Source organism: Triturus cristatus, chromosome 4_1, assembly GCF_964204655.1.
Source record: "Triturus cristatus chromosome 4_1, aTriCri1.1, whole genome shotgun sequence".
NCBI classification, from domain to species: Eukaryota; Metazoa; Chordata; class Amphibia; order Caudata; family Salamandridae; genus Triturus; species Triturus cristatus.
Genome location: NC_140585.1, coordinates 1,145,736,031 through 1,145,757,456, shown reverse-complemented (window position 1 = coordinate 1,145,757,456; position 21,426 = coordinate 1,145,736,031). Strand labels below are relative to the sequence as shown.

Sequence of the window (21,426 nt, the reverse complement as noted above, 5' to 3'; positions counted from 1 at the left end):
GTCACTTGACCCGGCTTTCTTCAGGACCGAAAAACAAAACACAGGTAAAATGCTACTGCTGAAATAATAATAAGTGAAAATCAAGACCCATGCAGTCCAAACGTGAATGTTGGGTAAAATAGTGGCAAATGCCACCCTACCAGACAAGCAGTTTCGTGCTTGAGCGCAAGAACAATGTCTCCATTCCTAGAAAAAGAATCCAAAAGTAAAACATTGGAAGTAGACATCATGCACAGCAAAACAGCACTACTGGTCGCTATTCAACAGAGCTAGTTCAGCACTGCCCTTATTTCAAAGAAACTCAAAATGATGTTTGCAAATACAACATTGTGTAAATCATTATAAAAAACTCACCCAGCTTTTTGTGGGAGAACTACCTCACCTCACCCGGCTGACTGCTCGGAGAAGGAGGCACCGCTCTGTTTAAATGTGGAGAAAAAGCCAGACAGATTGCATATTGATACCTATCCACTTCAGACTCGACACATATACCTTTAAACATTTCATAAAACCTTAAAAAATAAAAAGTCAAGGACCTCGAAGCAACCCATGTGTACGTCATTGTTAGTTGATGAAATATATTTACAAAACCCTGTCTTAATCTGGTGTGACAAGACCAAAGGCAGAGCTACAATTCATTGTTGCCTATGTGGTTTGAAATGGTGTGTTCCTCCATTAATTCCTAAACGGGTAAATAGTCTGACTAGCCCAGTGAAACTATACTATGGCCAATCCGAAAAAAACAATTTGTAAGGGGAGTAATTTTTAACTCTACACAGTCACAAAGCCTCCCAACATTTATAACATAGGAAACCACTTCATCATGATTAGATTTCAAACTTTAAACAGATGAACCCTCAACAGGCATACCTCCACCCTTACCTGTCCGTCGATACCTCAGACTGGCCCACGAGCTGTCTGGAAGGTATTGGCAGGAAGGGGAGGGTTCTTTTTATAGAAGCCGCGATTGACGTAATTGCTATCAATTGTATTCAGGTGTGGGTTTAGCCAGAATACGTCCCGCGAACATTGGACGAGAAGCGCATGCACGTAACTGAAATGCATGCCGCCGAATGTGAGCACTAGTCCAAGACCTAGTGCGCAGGTGCCAGTAATCAGTGTTACAAGGCAGCGCAGTGCAAAAGAAGCATGTTTTGCATCCGGCGCTACAGTAAGAGGAATAAAGATGTAAAGACCCTATTACAAGTGGCCATACCGGGAAATGACATAAGTCTCATGGCGAAAACAGAGACATACAGTATTCCACAGCCAGGGACACGAAATGTATGCCGCCGAAGGTGCGCACTTAGTCAAAACCTAGTGCGCAGGTGCCAGTAATCAATACCACCTCACAATGCATGCGTAGTGCAAAAGAGGCATACTTTGCATCAGACGCTGCACTTAAGGGAATACAGATGTGAAGACTTTCCCCAGTCACTATTACAAGTGTCCGTCCCGGGACATCACATAAGTCTCATGGCAATAGCAGAGACATACAGAATTCTTATTTTCTAAAGAACAAAGATGGATTTTCAAGTTGAAGACAGATACAAAAGGATTAAATGACAGTATACCGTGGGCTTCTCTTTGAAGCTTAGGTCAATTAATCAATGTACTCACATTTTTTTGAGACCGGCTAAGTTGTAACATCTTTGATAATTGACTCACTTCTGTTATTTTGAGCAACACGACATCTGATTTTCTCATTGAGTGATCAGACATTCAACCTTATATGGCATTCCCTTGATATAGTTGTTGCACTCCTTTCAAGAGACACCTTATACTGAGTCAGATGTGTCTTGATACAGCGCCCACCGTTGTGCTATAATATACGGCTCTCTGCTGACCTGTCTCTGTACTTGGCCGTTTTTGTCCTTAAATACTCTTTTAGAAGTCCTGTGCGTTCCGACAGGAAGTCTCAAAATGAAAAGACATTAATACGCTATCAGCGGGGTTTTTCTGATACATCTGACATGGGCATTTCATCTGTCAACTGGTCCTGGTTAAGCCAGTCATTATTAGCTCGTATTCCCCCTTTTTTTAGCCGAAACAGTAGTGCTATATATAACATGAATTAGAAAGGACGAAGTGATTTGCTATTCACAAGCCAGGTGTCTGCAAGCAGGTATTTCCTGCTATTATTCACATCGGTGGGCATGTTCCAGCGATGTGTATATATATCTTTTCCATTCCCTATCTGTCTTTTAAATATACATTTGAGGTACAGAAAGGGATTGTAACTTCACGTGGTGTTCCTAGTTGTGGAATTCTGTATGTCTCTGCTATTGCCATGAGACTTATGTGATGTCCCGTGACGGACACTTGTAATAGTGACTGGGGAAAGTCTTCACATCTGTATTCCCTTAAGTGCAGCGTCTGATGCAAAGTATGCCTCTTTTGCACTACGCAGGCGTTGTGAGGTGGTATTGATTACTGGCACCTGCGCACTAGGTTTTGACTAAGTGCGCACCTTCGGCGGCATACATTTTGTGTCCCTGGCTGTGGAATACTGTATGTCTCTGTTTTCTCCATGAGACTTATGTCATTTCCCGGTATGGCCACTTGTAATAGGGTCTTTACATCTTTATTCCTCTTACTGTAGCGCCGGATGCAAAACATGCTTCTTTTGCACTGCGCTGCCTTGTAACACTGATTACTGGCACCTGCGCACTAGGTCTTGGACTAGTGCTCACATTCGGCGGCATGCATTTCAGTTACGCGCATGCGCTTCTCGTCCAATGTTCGCGGGACGTATTCTGGCTAAACCCACACCTGAATACAATTGATAGCGATTACGTCAATCGCGGCTTCTATAAAAAGAACCCTCCCCTTCCTGCCAATACCTTCCAGACAGCTCGTGGGCCAGTCTGAGGTATCGACGGACAGGTAAGGGTGGAGGTATGCCTGTTGAGGGTTCATCTGTTTAAAGTTTGAAATCTAATCATGATGAAGTGGTTTCCTATGTTATAAATGTTGGGAGGCTTTGTGACTGTGTAGAGTTAAAAATTACTCCCCTTACAAATAGTTTTTTTCGGATTGGCCATAGTATAGTTTCACTGGGCTAGTCAGACTATTTACCCGTTTAGGAATTAATGGAGGAACACACCATTTCAAACCACATAGGCAACAATGAATTGTAGCTCTGCCTTTGGTCTTGTCACACCAGATTAAGACAGGGTTTTGTAAATATATTTCATCAACTAACAATGACGTACACATGGGTTGCTTCGAGGTCCTTGACTTTTTATTTTTTAAGGTTTTATGAAATGTTTAAAGGTATATGTGTCGAGTCTGAAGTGGATAGGTATCAATATGCAATCTGGCTTTTTCTCCACATTTAAACAGAGCGGTGCCTCCTTCTCCGAGCAGTCAGCCGGGTGAGGTGAGGTAGTTCTCCCACAAAAAGCTGGGTGAGTTTTTTATTATGATTTACACAATGTTGTATTTGCAAACATCATTTTGAGTTTCTTTGAAATAAGGGCAGTGCTGAACTAGCTCTGTTGAATAGCGACCAGTAGTGCTGTTTTGCTGTGCATGATGTCTACTTCCAATGTTTTACTTTTGGATTCTTTTTCTAGGAATGGAGACATTGTTCTTGCCCTCAAGCACGAGACTGCTTGTCTGGTAGGGTGGCATTTGCCACTATTTTACCCAACATTCACGTTTGGACTGCATGGGTCTTGATTTTCACTTATTATTATTTCAGCAGTAGCATTTTAGCTGTGTTTTGTTTTTCGGTCCTGAAGAAAGCCGGGTCAAGTGACCACTCCGGCTGAAACATGTCGACCACACCATAATCGAACCAAGAATTAGTCTATAGAATTTTGAAGAAGACTATAGGTTCTTTTAGATATGAAACCTGGTTAATTCTCATTAAACATATTTTTTGACCAAGTATTCATTTTTAATCTCACATCACATATAAGCACTGCACATCACTTGAGTCCTCAAGTCTTGGGTACAAACCCTGGCAGGAGTTTATTTTCCTTTTGGGTATCACTGGCCTGTGCACCAAGCAGAGTCTTCGGTGACCCGCGATCCTGGGCTCAGACCGTGATTCCTTAGAGTTCCAGATGACGATGCTCCGCCAATAAGGGTGGGCTGATGGACTCTTACCTCCTGTTAGGTGGTGTCCCGATTACCTGTAGGATCTCATGCACTCCTCTATAGTAATTATTGGTTAGCAATTATTTTGGGTAGCCATGCTAGAAACTCTCTTTCTCAGCAGGAGCATGGGTGTTTTGTAATTCGCCATGACATTAATCTGATCGAGATCAAGGGCATGATTTGAATGTCTTGAATGGGTACTCATACATGTTTCACATACTGGTCGTGATACTTTGATAGTAGCTGGGTCCATAAGACATTATCGTTCAGTCCCTGATCAGACGTCCTTAGGAGCGAAATCTAGCGCTGAAAGTAAAGCAGTTTGGAATACATATTTTTGGTGTTTAGGGCTAGTTTTTCATCAACATACCATTCAAGATCCTTTCAGAATGCCTCTTTAGAAAGTGTCTTATTAGCTTAGCTATTGATGTGTTACACCTTATTGTGCTCCTATGTTCGTTTATACATGTGTCGATTTTTCGTGCTGCCATTTCAATGTATTTAAGTTTGCATAGGCAGATGATAATATAAATGACAATATTCGAGTCACAATTGGTGTCGTTTTTAAGATCCATAGTGTACAGAGACCTAGATCCTGTTCTTTTACTTTTTTAGTAATTAGGCAAATATTGCAGTGTCCACAGGGGAAATGACCAGTTATTGGAGGACGGTTGCATAAAGATCTTACAGTATGTGGCGATGTCACTTACCACAATGGAATGAGAACATAGGGGCATATTTACTAGAAAATGACGCAGCGCCGCTAGCCATCTTGCTGCGCTGTGCTGCGTCATTAGTAGAGTGCAGGGATGCGTTGTATTTATAGCAATGCGACTCATCCCTGTGCTTTCCTCTACGCTGGTGCACAATTGGCTGCCTAGCACCAATGCGCCTGGTGCCAGGGTGCCTGCGTTGCAGTGATGATTGTTTTTGTGCAGGAAGATAAACCTTCCTGCACAAAAACCTATCATTGATGGTGTTTTACTCCTTCTATGTGTGCTGCAGAATGCAGCAACATATAAAGAGCAAAAAAAGAGGAGAAATAAAGGTATTTCTCCTTGTAGCGCCACTTTAATGCCTCCCCTGGAGAGGTGTTAGAATGTGACGCACTCCCGGGTTTACGAAACCTTGTAAATCTGGGATTGCGTCAGAGTCCATGGGTGTTGCGCGGGAACAACCACAGCAACACCCATGGAACGCCCCTTTCACAGTAATGCTTGAAAGGAGTCCATATTTACAAGGCCATGAAAAGTCACGCAGGGTGGCTTTGTGTGGCCATGTAAATATGGCTCAGCATTGTGCACCAGCGGAGCAGCAAAAAAAGGGATGCTCCGGCGGAGCAGGGGCCTTGTAAATGTGCCCCATCATTTTTATTTTTATTTTAATGATCCAGTTGTAAGGATTGTCTACTGCTTGTTAATGTTTTTTTTTTGCGTGATTGGAGTGAATCCCAAGCATTGTAATGCATATTAGGTGATCAGTCTCTGTTTTTTTAATATTTGGAGTAGTTGTTCCCAAGGATTATTCAGCACCAGTTTCATAGCCTTCTGCACTATCCTGTGGAGGTATACTTCTTCACTGAGTTTTTGAGCTAATTTGTTTGTACGCTCATGAGACGCTTTCTGGACAAAGGGCATTCTGAAAATTACCTGGAATTGTATATTGTCGAAAACTTATCCCTGGACACCATGAACATGGATTCCAAACTGCTCTACTTTGAACAGCGCTAGATTTATCGCCTATGGACATCTGATCAGAGATTGAACTGCAATGTTGTACGGATCCAGCTTCTGACAAACCAGCATGACCAGTATGTGAAACATGTATAAGTACCCAATCAAGCCATACAAAGCGCGCCTTAGGTAAACATGTGGATGATAACGACATACATGGCCCAATGAGATGAAAATTGATAAAGAATTACCAAATGTAGCAACACTAACCTATTGCGCCTCTAAGTGAGTGGCTACAAGGAAGTGTCCCCCAGTCAGGACCAGAGAAAAGCAAACTGTCATAAAATGGGGTAAGTGACAGTGATCCGTGAATGTGCAACACAAGCATGACCATGTTTGCAATTTTGCAGTGAACCAATTTCACACATCACCTGGTACACATTCTTGGTTTGTTTGATTTACAGTATCCATTGTGCATGAGGAGCGAGTATAAAATCCAATATTGGTAAAATATTTTTAACAATAGTTGTTTCTATTGTTCATGAACCCGATATCTTTACAGATACAAGAGAAACCTTTAGAAACAGGTATGAGAGCCCTGTATCTCCTTCTATAGCATGGTATGAATGTATACTAAGCAGGGATTATAGGAGCCCTGAAGAAGGTCGGTGACCCGTTTAGACACGTAATTTGGCTGAAACATGCTAGAGAGACATTATGGAAGAATGAAACACTGTTTTTCATCAAACATCCACAAATATTTTTTTTTAAATATATGGGGTGCTCACCAAATAAAAGGAATACCTTTAGGGTGTACCCTAAGATAATTTTGGAATACATTTGATTCCTTGCTTTTATCCAGGTAAAATGTATTCGGAACTTCTAGGACTGTTTGAGTCGATCAACGTGGTATTCAATCAACTTCTTTGGCATGGAGAGGTCACCAATGATGAAGCATGCACCAACAAACTGTGGGTGAGGTGATCTTTCCAAGGGGCCCCCTTTGGCACAGCACGAGCAGCGGGTCACTTGCCTGAGAGATCGTGACTGTGTCCAGAGCATGCCCCCCACCATGTAATTTGCAGGGGCGGGGCCCTCGAGTTTCATTACACCACTGGAACCCACATCCTTTGTGCTCTTGCCTGAATAATAAATGATATCTCCTTTTCTGTTATAAAGTCCCACTTTTCCTTTCTATCTGCACCTGAAGGGCCATTACTAAGCATAACATGACTTTATTCCAGGAACTCCCATTTGCCCTTGTATAACAAAGATGGGCATTCATTCAGTAGCAATGATCATCTTTTGCTTCAATTGTTTGATGGTTTTTCGATACTAGTGTGAATTTGTAAAGAAATGGCTGCAAATATCTCTTCATCCTTTGTTTGGGAGTCATTGTTATACTCAATGCCTATTCCTCTTTTCAAGCTTCTCTACTCTTTCCGCTCCCCCTGACATTGTCCTAAATATCTGTTGTCTACTGATTCTTCACAGGCTTTTATGAGATGGAAACTTCCGGAGCGGTTTCTGCAGACACCTTATCCCAGTGAAGGTAGGACCCAATGTCAGGCCATATGCTAGATGGATAGATAAACTTTCAAAGGCAACTCTACTAAAATAGAGGGCTCAGAGTATTGGAGGAAAATGAAACTGGGCCACCAGGGGCGCCATTGCATGTAAGGAGTGAGGCACAGAACCAACCAGAGAAGGAAACAAGCATTGGCAATGCATCGGTTTCGCCTATGCAATGATAAAGAGCTGTTTTCATCAATCATCGTCCGGAAGAAGGAAAGAGCTCCCTGACAGATAACACAGGAGTGGAGAGGGTGTGACACAGCAGCCAGAGCTGCTGACTCGAGAGCTGGGGATCCGGGTTCGTATCTCAGCAGCACTGTGCAACATCCTGTGATTCTATGCATATCACTTAATCTCTCCGGGTGATAAATTGTGATATAAATATGCTGCAATAGTAAAAAGCTAAATTTTATGAAAATATAGTTCCACCAAAGCGAAGGTTAACAGTATTGTGGCCGCAGGCAACTAATAAGAGGAGCAGACAGGAACAAGCATTGGTAAATGCAGGTAAATATGGTACAGCAAATAGAAATGGAGGAAAGGTGAGTGGCATGCACAGGAACCAATGAGAAGCCAGGAAAGAGAGAAGTCCATTTTAAGTTTATATTAAAAACAAAAGATTTCTCAAGCACAGCGCAAGCGCTGTGCAGGCGAAACCTAAAAAGGGGAGAGAGCGAGGTGAATGAAAGATGGCAGCAGTCAAAGACTGAAGGCTAAAGAGTGACTTATGTGTTTTAGACAATGAATTAGGAAGAAAGAAGTGTGGAAAATAACACTCCCATCACAGTGAGAGGAAGCTATACACAGGCATATAGAGAGAGGGGAAGAGTGAGACTCTTGCAAGAGGAGAGAAGAGCAAGATGAAGGACAATTGACTTTCAGTTCACAAAATGTTTCCATTGAATGTCTCCAACTGTAGGTGGAGCAGACGGCACACCCTCCTTGAGACTCCCTGTGCAACGGCCTCTGAGAAGTGACCGCAGGAGTTGGGAGGCCAAGCCAACAAGAAGCGGGGCGTTGGTCACTGCATCATGGCCACCTCACCAAACTGAGAACAAGGTGAATTTACATTATGTAAGACTTTCATAGCTCCCAAACCATTCTCACTCAATCAATCAATCAATCAATCAGGGAATTGTAAGTGCGCTACTCACCCGTGAGGGTCTCAAGGTGCTGAGAAGGGGTGGTATGCTGCTCCGTTCAGCCGAAGAGCCAGGTCTTGAGGGTCTTCCTGAAGGTATTCAGGGAGGGGGTGCGTCTGATGTCTGCCGGTAGCTCATTCCAGGTCTTGGCTGCGATGTGGGAGAGCAATCTTCCGCCTGATCTGGCTCTGTGGATGCACTGGGTTTCTGCCAGTGCGAGGCTGGATGATCGCAGGTTTCTTTTGAGTATGTAGAAGTTTATTCTGTGGTTTAGGTATTTGGGTCTGATGTTGTGTAGGCATGAGTGAGGATTTTGAAGGTGACTCTCTTCTCCACTGGGAGTCAGTGGAGTTGCCGCAGGTGTTGGCTGATGTGTTCGTGCCGGGGGAAGCCGAGGACGAATCTGGCCGCGGTGTTCTGTATAGTTTGCAGTTTGCGGAATAGGGACTTGTTGATGCCGGCGTAGAGTGCGTTGCCAAAGTCGAGTTTACTGGTGATGAGTGCATGGGTGACTGTTTTCCTTGATTCGGGGGGATCCATTTGAAGGTCTTTTGGAGGATGCGGAGGGTGTTGAATCAGCTGGAGGTGACGGCGTTGACCTGTCGGTTCATGGTGTGATGAATCGAGTACGATGCCGAGGTTCTTGGCGTGGTCTTAGGGGGTAGGTAGGCTTCCGAGGGCGATGGGCCACCGGGTGTTGTCCCATGCTGAGAGGGTGGTTCCAAGGATGAGGATGTCTGTCTTCTCGGAGTTGAGTTTTAGGCAGCTGATGGTCATCCAGACTGCCACTTCTTGTATTCCTCTCTGGAAGCTGAGTTTTGCGGTGATGGGGGTCTTTGGTGAGCAAGAGGATGAGCTGGGTGTCATCAGCGTAGGATACGATGTTGAGGCCGTGCTGTCGGACATTGTGTGCAAGGGGGGCCATGTAGATGTTGAAGAGGGTTGGGCTCAGAAATGTCCCTGTGGGACTTCGCAGGTGATGTCCGTGGGGGCGGAGAGGAAAAGCGGCAGTCTGATCCTTTGTCTTCTTACGGTGAGGAACGAGCGGATCCAGTCTAGGGCAGTTCCTTGTATGCCGGCGTCGTGTAGTCTGGTGATTAGTGTGCGGTGAGAGACGGTGTCAAAGGCTGCAGACAGGTCGAGGAGAATGAGGGCCGCGGAGTGGCCCTGGTCCAGGAGGGTGCGGATGTCGTCTGTGGTGGCGAGTAGGGCAGTCTCGGTGCTGTGGTTGGCTCGGAATCCGGATTGGGACAGGTCGAGGACGGCTGCTCTTCAATGAATCATGTCAGTTCCCTGTTGACTGTTTTCTCTGCCACTTTGGCTGTGAAGGGGAGATAAAAGATGGGCTGGTAGTTTTTTAAGTCGGTGGGGTCGGCCGTGGGCTTCTTGAGCAGGGGCCTGACTTCGGCGCGCTTCCAGTCGTCTGGGAAGGGCCCTGTTTTGAAGGTGGTGTTGATGGTATGTTGCAGTTGGGGCGCGATGGTGTCTGCGGCTCTGTGGTAGATGTCTTGGGGAGGCGGGGGGCTGGCTGAGGTGTCTTGTGGGTGGTCGGTGAAGGTCTTGGGACAGGGAGATGTATGCAGCTTCACTGCATGGGTTGGTGAATTCCTGGATGATGTTGAAGAGTTCCTTGGAGTTGGTGGAGTTGGTGAGGCTTTTGTTGTGGATGAAGTTCCTTTTGGTTGTTCTGATTTGGTTGTGGTAGTTTGTCATGGCATCCTTGTAGGTGGAGTAGCTGTCGGTTGTCTTGGTATTCCTCCAGTTCTTTTCCAGGTGTCTGCAGGTGCGCCTGGCATCTTGGAGGTCGGTGGTGAACCAGGCGGCTTTTCTGGGGTGTTGTTTGCCGGGGTTGCGTAGCAGGGTGAGCTCATCTGCGCAGTTGGAGATCCATGTGTGGAGTTCTCTGGCTGCGGTGTTTGCGTCGGATCCCCAGGTGTGGTTGTCTCAGGAGAGGGTGGAGTTCAGTTGCTCGTCGGTGACCTTGTTCCAATTCCTTCGGGGGGGGCGTGGGCGTGGTTTAGGTGCTTTGGGTTTATCGATGGTGAAGTAGACGCAGTGGTGGTCAGTCCAAGCGGGTTGCGTTGTGTGGCTGAAGTGGACGCTGTTTCCTGCAGCGAAGATGGGGTTGTGGTTGTGCCCTGCCCTGTGTGTCGGTGTATTGACGAGTTGGTTGAGTCTGATGTTGGTGAGGTTGTCATGAAGGGTGGTGGAGTTGGTGTCGCTGGGGTTGTGGAGTTGGAAATTGAGGTCTCCAATTAGTATGTAGTTCGTTGATGCAATAGCGTGGGGTGCGATGAAATCAGTGATGGCGGTGATGAAGGGTGTCCGGGGCCCGGGGGGTCTGTAGACGAGTTCCCACGGAGTGTGGTCATAGGGCTGGTCTTGATCTGGAAAGGCAGGTGTTCAGCGGAGGGGAAGGTTTTGCTGGAGGTGGAGACGCGGAGGGTGCTTTTGTGGACTATGGCACGGCCAGGGCCGGACTGGGAACAGAAACCGGCCCTGGCAAACTGCTCAGCCGCCCCCCCCTCTGGGGTGAGGGGGAGGGCAGCCGAGCAGTTTGCGAGGGCCAGTTTCGGCCGATTTTGTTAGCGGGGGCCGCGATTGCCGACCCCCAGTAACGAAAACAGCCCCCCAGGGGCCTAAAACCGCCCCCCATCCTAGCGGCCTACCGGGGAAACGCCCGGTGCCCGCTATGGCCAGTCCGGCCATGGGCGAGGCCTCCTCCCGAGTGGTTGGGACGGTCCGTCCTCTGAATCTTGTAGCCGTCCGGGATAGAGGTGTTAATGTCGGGGGCGGAGGCGGCATTGGCCCAGGTCTCGGTGAAGAAGGTGACGTCAGGCGAGAGAGAGTCGTGTAGGTTCCAGATTTCCATGGCGTGTTTGTGTACGGAGCGCACGTTGAGGAGGATGCAGCTGAGGGTGTCGTTGGTGCTGGTGGTGATGCAGGTCAGGGTGGTGGTGACGGTCCGGTGGCAGCGGAGGCAGGAGAACTGGCCTTGGGTCGTGTTCGGTGAGGCCTGTTGGCAGTCTGTGTGTCTTCCAGGGTTGAGTGCGAGGAGGGTGTTGGTGTCGTAGCGATGGATGGTTGAAGATCCAGGGTTCCTGGTGCTGGTCATGGCCGGGCCGTGGACGGGTGCAGACGGGCTTGCCGTAGGTGTGCCAGCGGTGCGACAGCACAGCGGCCGCCATTAAGTAGGGGAGGGGGAAGGGACGGCAGCTGGGACGCGGGGAGCGTGTGAGTGTGGACAGGTGGGTGGGGCCGCAGGGACAGCAGCGGCGGGGACTACACGAAGTGCAACGAAGCTACAACGTAGCTTAGTAGCAATCGAGCGTCACACAGTGAAGAAAAAAATGCGGAAAAAAGCACAGCAGACAGTAACCACAATAAGGGCACAGCGGGGAGACACAGCAACGAATGAGTGGGAAATACGCAGCAGATAGTAACCACAAGAACAATAAACAAAAACACAAAGCCAAAACAGTAACAATAATTACGGGCGTGGTGAGGAGACAATAATTACGGGTGCGGCAAAGAGGCAGGGCACAGAGCCCACAGGATGAGAAGCTGGCGGTGGCCTCGAACACCTTACCGGTGGGGCAGGATGGCTCAGCGGCAGCACAGGTGGAGCGGAGCTGTGGGGAGAGCGTAGGCCTGAGACCAGGGTCACAGGTCTTACTCTAACTGGTTTCTCAAGTCTTTGTGGAAGGTATAGCAACACTACTAACTGAACAAACTAGGCACATTTGCTTTCAACAAGAGCGAGAAGCTATATGAGAAGTAATAGGAGAAATTGGATTTACAAAGATATGATCTACTGCCCAAATTGCATGTAGTGTGTTGCTATGCCAATTATTAGGGAGAGTGATCTGCTGAGTTCTGAGTGTATGTATGTGAGAGAGCATGCACACCCAGGGTTGGGAGATTACGTTATGAAGGAAAAGGGCTGGCCTAGAGATGGGCCAAACTGAGCAAAGGTCTCTGCATAAGTAATGTGAGGAGGCAATGATTTTCCGATCTGAGTACAATGAGGAAACAAGGTATCATTCTGGGTAAAGATGACCATGAGGAGGTGAGGCCTTATCCTGTGTGAGGAGCACGAGTAGACACGATCTCATCCTGTGTGGGTATGAAGAAATGTGGTACCAATCATACTGTGTGAGCCCAAAGAAGAGCGGTGGAGTGAGCGATGGTGGCCTGCTGCCCTTGGTTGTGCGCCTGTCCCTAAACAGGTGGTGAAAAACCTCAGAGTCTGGGTAGATCCGGCACTAAGTTTTTAAGTTCAAACCAAAAAAGTGGCAGGGACGTGCCTTGGCATACTGTGGGGTCTCAAACCGCTGTTAGGCTTTTTCGATCCGCCCATTAGACAGGCTATTGTCCAAGCCTCCGTCCTATCGAGACTGGATTATGCCAGCTCGCTCTACCTGGGAACCAACAAATCTGAGATTCTGAGATTGCAGAGGGTCCAGAATGCAGCAGCCAGAATTCTTCTCGGCCTTCCTAGAATTTGTTCCACCACTAATGCTATCCGTTGGCTACACTGGTTGCCGGTGGCTAGACGCGTTGAATTCAAAGCCCTCTGCATTACTTTTAAAATTCTGAATCTCTCTTCCCTGGTATTTTGGCCAATCTGGTGTCACCTTATCTTCCCACACGCCAGTTCCGCTCGACTGGTCACCATCTGGTGGTTGTTCCCCGGGTAAGGAGGGAGCGGGCTGGTGGATGTTCCTTCCGTGTTCTGGCATCTAAACTCTGGAATTCACTGCCTCTTTCCATCTGCAGCATTAACAACTACCTTGCTTTTTGTAAGGCCATCAAGACCCATCTTTTCCCTTCTCTGTAGGCCTTCCATTTTCAGCATCTTCTCCTTCTGTTGCTTAGCCCCGGGACGCCACTTCGCTGGGGCAGCTGTGCGCTCTACAAAACGTTATAACATAACATAAAGTTTCATCCTGTGAGAGTACACGAGGCACAAATTCATTCTGTATAGGAGAGATGACTACAATAGTTCACATCCAGGAATGATCAAGTTCACTGAGGAGGCTGATGGCTCTGTAAGGATGGGAAATATAATTCCTTAGGAAGACCATTTTTGAGAGGTAGAAAGAACCCAGACTGTGCACGTTAGACCATCGGCTATGTGAGTCTCTCTGCACCTCCAAAGAGCACAGCTTTTAGGGAAGGCCTAGGCTTGGTCAGACGATTCACACTGTGAAAGGAGTAGAGGCAGCAGTGTCATGGATTACCCTGCCTCCAGGAAGGCATAGAACCTGTCTCTGGTCCTCAGTGCGTTATGGAAAGGATTAAACCTTATCATCCTGCCCGCCGTCCGCACTCTTCAGATGTGCTGTTGGCAGTGGTCCCTAGGACAAAGAGGAAAAATGGGGTGGTTCATCCGTTTCATACCTTGGGGTTACTTCCTGGAACTCTCTTCCTCGGCAGCTTCGCTCAGTAGAGGACAAACTCTCCTTTAAATGCCACTTGAAGGCGTGGCTGTTTTAAAATGCATTTAAGAAACCTGTTGCACATGATCTGTCTACAGGTCTAGCTAGCGCCGGGACACTCACTGAGTAGCTGTGTGCTCTATAAGCCCGATGATTGAATGATTGATTGAGGAACATGAGGGACTAGGTCTGTAAGAGGAGAGAAAGAGTGCCAGGCAGAAATCATCACTGTATGGAAACAGTATAAAAATCAAAAAGTTACTAACTTTTGATGTAATGGACAATAAATACATTGTCTCCCAGTACTTGATTAGTGTTTTCCTGGGATGGTAGGAATAATGCAGATAAATGCCTTTAGAAGTAGACAACTGCCAATAACTCCGGCCCACATATATGCATCTGTTGTTATGACACAGACCAGAGGCATTGAGCACCCTGGCCCAATGAAGTGGTATCAGTAAAAATGGTGGCCTGCCACTATATAGGACTGAAGAGACCATCCAATGAGGGTGGGAGGGCACTTTCACCAATGGAGTTCTGGGAGAAGAGACATGAAAATGCACACCTGAGCCAAGAGGTTTCACTGATGCTGGAACTATCTCTGCCTCAGCTGGCATTGAAAGGCCTCCATACGTCATCTGGAGTGTGGTACCAACAGGACAGATAAAACTTTGAGACCCAGAAGACTTGAAGAACCAAAATCAGAGTTTCCTTCAAAAACAATAGAATCATATCACGAATGTTAGCAATCTTTTCAGGGAGTGGAAATGCATTCATGCAGGTCACATCGAGCACCACGCCTAAGAAGGCCATCCTCTGTGTGTCCTCGTGTGGGGATTAGGTGGAGCGTCTGGCCATTGATGGAAAAACTAAAGTCTTGCAGAAGAGGTGTGCTGCACTGAAGATGTTCTTTGACCAGAAGAGGGGACCAAGCCTTCACAAGCCAGCAATACACGTACAGACCTACAACAACTGCTGAACTCCCAGGTCAATCTGCCATCACAGCCAGCACTTTGGTGAACACTTACGTAGCGGTCGAAAGATAAAATAGTAATACTGGGAACTGGTGGTGTTGGGACCCCACTGTGAATTGCGGGTAATGCCTGTGAGTAGTGAGAATCATCAGATGGATATAGGGATTCCTGAAGCTCTGGCAACAAGAACCAGTCCTGTTCATTGAAGACCAGCAGAAGCTTGCTCAGGACAACATATTGAACTTATCCAGAGGCTCAAGAGCCATAGACCCTGGACAGACCGAAAATGTTCATCCTTCTTGTTAACCAAGAAAGTAAAAAAGGTGTTCCCTTTCTTCCTTGGACATCATTTCTATTGTCCCTTTGTTTAATAGGGCAGGAATCTCGACCTCTAAGATCGAGGCATGTGCAAGAGAGCACTTCCTTGTAGAAGGAGAGCAATCGATGGGGGAGACAGGAAGAGAAGGGCATATCTGTAGTATCCAGTGATTCATTGTGATCATCTCACAATTGCTATCACAGTAGGAGACCCACCTTATGTCCCCCACTGAAGCTGGTAGTGGAGGAGTCAAAGAGGTTTCGAGGGAGCAGATCCAGCAAAAGATGGGGTAGATCACAGCTGTTGCAGCTGAATGTGTTGCTGTTCCTTCGATCCACCCTTTCCCTGAAAGGAGTGATAAAGCGTATAGGGAGATTTCTGGGCTGGCTGGGCCAGTTACCATGAGAAGTTTCCCAAGTGGAAGCCGGAGAAGCAACGGTACTGCTAGCGTAAATACTTCACCAGGAGGCTATTCTTTAGGCGTCTAAGGTAAGCATCAGCCTTTTCCTAACAGAGCTTCTCACCATCAATGGGCATGTCCATGAATGCTGCCTGGACATCTCCGGACAAGCCTATGGAATGCACCAACGTCTGCTGGCACTAAGTAACCACCCTGGTCATGGATCGGGCCATTGTGTCAGTTGAATCAAGGCAGCACTTCAGGATTTCTATGGCGGTATCAAAACCATTGTGGACCTGGTCATAGAAGCGGACATTGTAGCCAGTTCCCACAAGGCGCCCAAGTATCAGCTAAAGAAACATGTATTGTATGCAGTTGCCTGACACAAAGACTTTCCTACCCAGGGAATTAAGGTCTATTAGCCTCACAATCAGGAGGAGTGATGGAGAAAGAGTTAGGAGTTATTTGGCTGATGATGCCTGTTGCACTAAACTCTCTGGTGAAGGGTTTGCTGACAAAAGTTTTTGGTTGGATGGCACAAGTATTTGGCATGGTGCAATTTATGTGTGGACTGCAAGACCCGAGAAATATTTCTCCCAGGCAGCCAAGGACTCTCCATTAATTAGCAATAGTGGTTTCAGAGATGGTTAGGATCTTAGCCAAGATGTTGAATTTCGTTGCCGCATTGGCAATTCCAGTGCTGTAGCTACTTTCCGTACCACAGAGGTTAAAACCAGTCTTCATCTGAGTGGCCATCTGTAGTGAACAGTAAAGGCTACTAGCAATTTATAGGTTCAAGGCAAAGCCAGCATCCTTATTGTAAAGAGGAGTGAGATTGTCAACCTATGAATTTTTCTTCTGTCATCCACCCATACTTCCTACAGTGCACATCCAAGGCAGCAGATTCTGATCTTATAATATCCTTCATCCAGGCAAATTTCACAGCCTTAGGAAGGTGCTGTGACTGAGGTTCATCATCGAAACAGGCGTGTACTTTCTATTTTACTGTTAAGGTAATGTCAGTAGATTTAAAACATGATAGCTGTGCTAAAATTGGCTTGAACGGTGATGCTGGTGATGGAGTCATAGTCAGTGCCATAGATACCCAGGCCAGCATCTTCGTAGATTACAGATTCTTTAGAAGCAGGGCCACGGACAGGGTCCATGAAGCCATGGAGTCAGGCAGCAGCTGGTTTGGAGCAGCCAGAATGACCAAACCCAAAGGATCGCGCCCACCTTTCAAGAGAGGTCCAGAAGGTAGGGGGATAGTATTGAAACTATGCACCATGGCCAAACAAAAGCCTTGACCTGAGAAGGTTGGTCGACAAAGTTCAGAACATCCTCTTTAGAATAAGAATTGGCTATGACGACGAGGAAGAGACCAGCTTTGGGAATGGGGCCATTGAGCAGCTGAACGGACCTGAGAGCAGGTGTGAAGCCTTTAGGAAGAAGGCAGCTTTTTCATCTTGTGTTGTTTTTACTGTTTCTTAAAGGAAAATCCTTCTAAAGCCAGCTTCCTCTCCTGTGACTTATCTGAAGAAGGGGCTAAGGAGTATTCATGTGTGCACTCACCAAAAATAGTTTGACTTCCTGCTCCCTAAACGCTTTCAAGCGCATTGAGGTGCACCATGTACAGATAATATGTGGCTCCAATAAGGGCATTTTTAGCAAAACCATAGACAATGTTTAAACCCCAAGACACTAGTGGTGACATTTGACCTAATTGCTGTCCGATTCATTGAAGAGTTTCATCAGGAAAACAGCAAGAAGAGTTCTTGACCCACATCAATGAGGCATGGAAAAAACAGAAACAGGTGCCATATATAGCGGATCTTGTCACATCCAGGATGGATGGAGCTGCAACTGTAATTGTGGCACCACCTGGCCGATCTGGAGAGATATAGCCGAAGAATGTTTCCAGGTCCAATCTAGTGGAGGAATCTATGAGAAGTATCCATCAGAACAAATGTTTCATTTTTATAGAGCTTCTATAATTCTTTAACCTGTTTCTAAGTGTGCCCACTTTTGAGGCGCGAGGGAACTGAGACAAAAACGTGTTTTTCACCAGATAACATGTGCCTGCCAGGCCAAGAACTCAGACCTCCTGCTTCAACATCATCCACCTTACACCTAGAAAGAATTGTCTCCCTATAAAATGGGTTATTGCTGGCTTTGGTATGGAGCCATGGATGACCTCTCATCCAATGAATAGAAAGCATTGAGTTAGCATTTTCTGGTGAACAACAAACTGTATGAGGGAGAGACCACAAATACCTACATGGGGGACAATTTAAGGTTTGGTGGAGGAAGAGAGTCATGTTCATTTTTCCTGCCTGAAACTTCAATGTTAAGCAGCCTAGTTAGGAACTGTGCTAGTTACACAGGGGGAAGTCTCATGCACGTTAAGAACCTTTCTTTTTCTCACTAAGAAAGCTATTTTGGGGTGTGATCCAGCGCGAGACCGAAGAAAAAGAGGAATTTATATATATATATATATATATATAACACAACTATCCTCCCTGCGTCGCAGATCCAAACGTCACACTAGCTCATTCACACATGCAGTCATTGGGGGGGCCCATAACACGAACACTCACACAATGTTATTGATAACCTGAACAAAAATACCATCAATTTGGAATTCAGTGGTGAAGTGAGTGCTGAAACTGTCAACTTCCTCGATTTACAGATCAGGGTAGTGGATAACCAATTATCTGTATCACTGTACCGCAAACCCACAGCCGGGAATTCGATCCTGCATGCTACCAGTAATCATCTCCCCGGGCTAGTAAGAAGTATCCCTTATGGTGAATTCTTACGGCTCAAACGAAACAGCACCATGGTGGATGATTTTGAAAAGGCAGCCAAAGATAGCATCAGTAGATTTGTAACTAGAGGGTATAATAAAGCATTCCTTGAGAATACTCTGCAGCGAGTAAGGAATATACCCAGGGCCACTCTATTCAAAGAGGACCAGCAAGTGGATACACAGGAAAGGAAAAAGAAAAGTAAGAAAAGTAGAATGGATGAGTGCGATACCAATAAGTTCAGAATGGTGACTACCTTTTCAAATGGTGCCAATCAATTGAAGCAAATCTTAAGAAAAAATTGGCACATTTTGAAAACGGATCATGTGATTGATCCAGATATTCCTCCTGCCCCTTTAGTAACTTTTAGAAAAGCAAGGTCTTTAAGGGACAGTTTGGTTCAAAGCCATCTATCTACTAGCCCCAAGGTGATGGGAACCCTGAGGGATCTTAGGGGTTTCTTCCCATGCGGCAAATGTAAAGCCTGTGTAGGCAGCAGAAGGACATTGACCTATCAGGTTATTGGTCTCAAGAATCCCCGACCCATTAAGAAGTTCATCACATGTAACACAAACTATGTAGTTTACTGCCTGGAATGCCCGTGTGGCCTACGGTATGTGGGCAGCACGATTCATTGTGTTAAGATTCGCATCCTGGAGCATATGCGAGCGATAGCTAAGAATGATATCACCTACTCTGTCGCAAGGCATTACTCTGAAAAACATAATAGCAATAGGGAACTATTACGCTATTATGGTTTGGACCAAGTCCCCATAAGTATTAGGGGAGAAGATAGAATCAAACAACTGCGCAGGCTTGAGTCACGTTACATTATAGATCTGGGAACTAAAAATCCCGCAGGCATGAATGTGGGCGAGGAATTATCGGTTCATCTTGGTGACTAAATAACAATAGGAACATTAACAGGATAGAATAATATGGCCTAATTACAGGGATCAGGTATACAAGATTTTGTGAGATGTTACATTTAAGTGGTACTGTTTCTGTGTGATGACTGCTAACGTATCTTGTTTGCATTTATAGAACGATTGTGATAGAGGCTTTTGGTTGGGGGTCACAAATTTGCTTGAAGGACAGTGATAACGTTGAGGTTTAGGCCGATACACGGCGTCATGTTAGAAACTTTTTTCCATGTACTTGGCAATTGATTTACAATTGCAAGCTGTTCCTCTGCAATTAAGGAATATTTCCTCTTCATATTTCACTGCCGATCTTGCAATGATGGTAGCCGATATACGGCTTAATTATGGTCAAGTGTGTGGGACTTCACGTGCTGATACACGGCGCAATAACTGTAGAGCAATTGCGCATATCTATGCAAGCAATTGTTTTTTCAAAAACGAAGACTAACATTGGGGACCTATTTATGGTATAATGTTTATCAATTTGTAATTTGTATTCATACATTTTAACTATTGTTTCTCCCAATATGGCGGCTGATTTCTAAAGACGATTGCCTCATTTTGTTGTCCCATTTCGATGACCATGAGAAAGAATACCATGTGACTCTTGCTTTGCCTCTTTAAATATGCCGTTTTCTGGCGTGAATTTTGTAAAACATTTGATTAAGGCATCGCCGAAACGCGTCATGTTTTTTCATGCTCGCAAATGCATTAAATAACTAAATAATTGCAGGAGTGTCCCGTTGAGTGCTTTTCCAAGTTCCTGAAAGTGACTGGGAGTGAGCACGTATTTTAAAACGCGAGTGCACCTTCGCGTTTCAAAGCACCCGTCTATTGAGTGCGCTGGTTTGGAGGTGCAGACGGAGCAATGATTGTTTTCATCAGCGGCACCGCCAAGGTGAAGGGGAACTACGGATCGTAGCGTGGACGGGATTGCAGAATCCAGAGCTGTTCGTATCGTATTTACGGCGATCAACCGACAAGCGACGACTGGTAAGCGAGACTCCAACGTTTACTCGCTATCCCCCTGAACCATTGAGGCAAGACGAGGGACCCTGCTGTTTCCCATTAGCAAGCAATTCTTTTGCGAGCATGTTCAATGTATCAGAGCGCCGCGAAGCGGCTCAGGATATGTTTAAAAGGAACACCTTTACAGAGACCACACAGAGAGGCGGCAAGGCTTCCCCTAAAGACACAAACTTGACTACGAAGTTTATGGCACTTGAACGGTTATACGAGCGGGAACAACGAAAATGGTGGGAGGCAACCTCCCTGCAAAGTTACATCGACGTGGAACGCGTCCCCAGGGGGTTGCGAATCTACACAATCCCGGCCTATGAAAACCCGGATCCAAAGTTACTGGATGAATGGGCCGCACACACAACCGAGTCAAGTAAGGGAATGCTAGTGATACTAGTTAAATTCGCTTGGAGCGACAGGGACAAAGCCTTGCTGGAAATTGAGAAAATGGAGACGGAGATCGATAAGGAGGAAGACAAGAAGAAAATAGAAGAATTAAAGGAACAAATGAAAAAAAGACTTGTGAAGTATGAAGCAAAAATCAAACAAAGAAAACAAGAAAAGTTTGAACGTGATGAGCGCGATTATGCCCTGGGAAGAATTCTAACGTTTGCCAAGAAATTCGAGGGTCCACGCAAAGAATTAAGAGCGAGACTGAATGAACCGGTCACTACCAGAATTGAGACATCCGAATCGGATCTCACGGGCGGTGAATCCTCTGATGATGCAACGGGGCAATCCAGACCTAACGCTACTCCTTTTCAAGAGGAATTCCGGCTAATGAGGCAGACATGGCTAAGAGGTGGCAAGAGCAGACCGCCCGAGGGGGAAAAAGAAAAAGAAAGACAAGACGGGGCGGCTGGAAACGAAGGACCAAAAGCCCCTACCAGAGCTTCACGCAACAGGAGGGGGAGGAAATGGAATTAGACAATCTCACCATTATCAATTTGACACCTAGAACCCTTACACCTGTTGAACAGCAAGTTCTGAAGCTAGGTTTAACCTTTTGCCCCTCGAACCAATTGGAGTATACACAGACACGAAT

The 21,426-nt window shown here is 46.1% G+C and overlaps 1 protein-coding gene across 1 annotated transcript in view; it reads left to right on the top strand.

The window, feature by feature from the left end:
• The window catches only part of LOC146856217 (uncharacterized), a 76,017-nt gene that overhangs the window by 27,765 nt on the left and 26,826 nt on the right, over positions 1-21,426 (top strand). The window contains exons 2-3 of the mRNA XM_085654277.1: positions 7,275-7,332; positions 8,275-8,414. Coding sequence (XP_085510403.1) covers positions 7,275-7,332; positions 8,275-8,414 — 198 coding nt within the window. The remainder of the gene's footprint in view (positions 1-7,274; positions 7,333-8,274; positions 8,415-21,426) is intronic.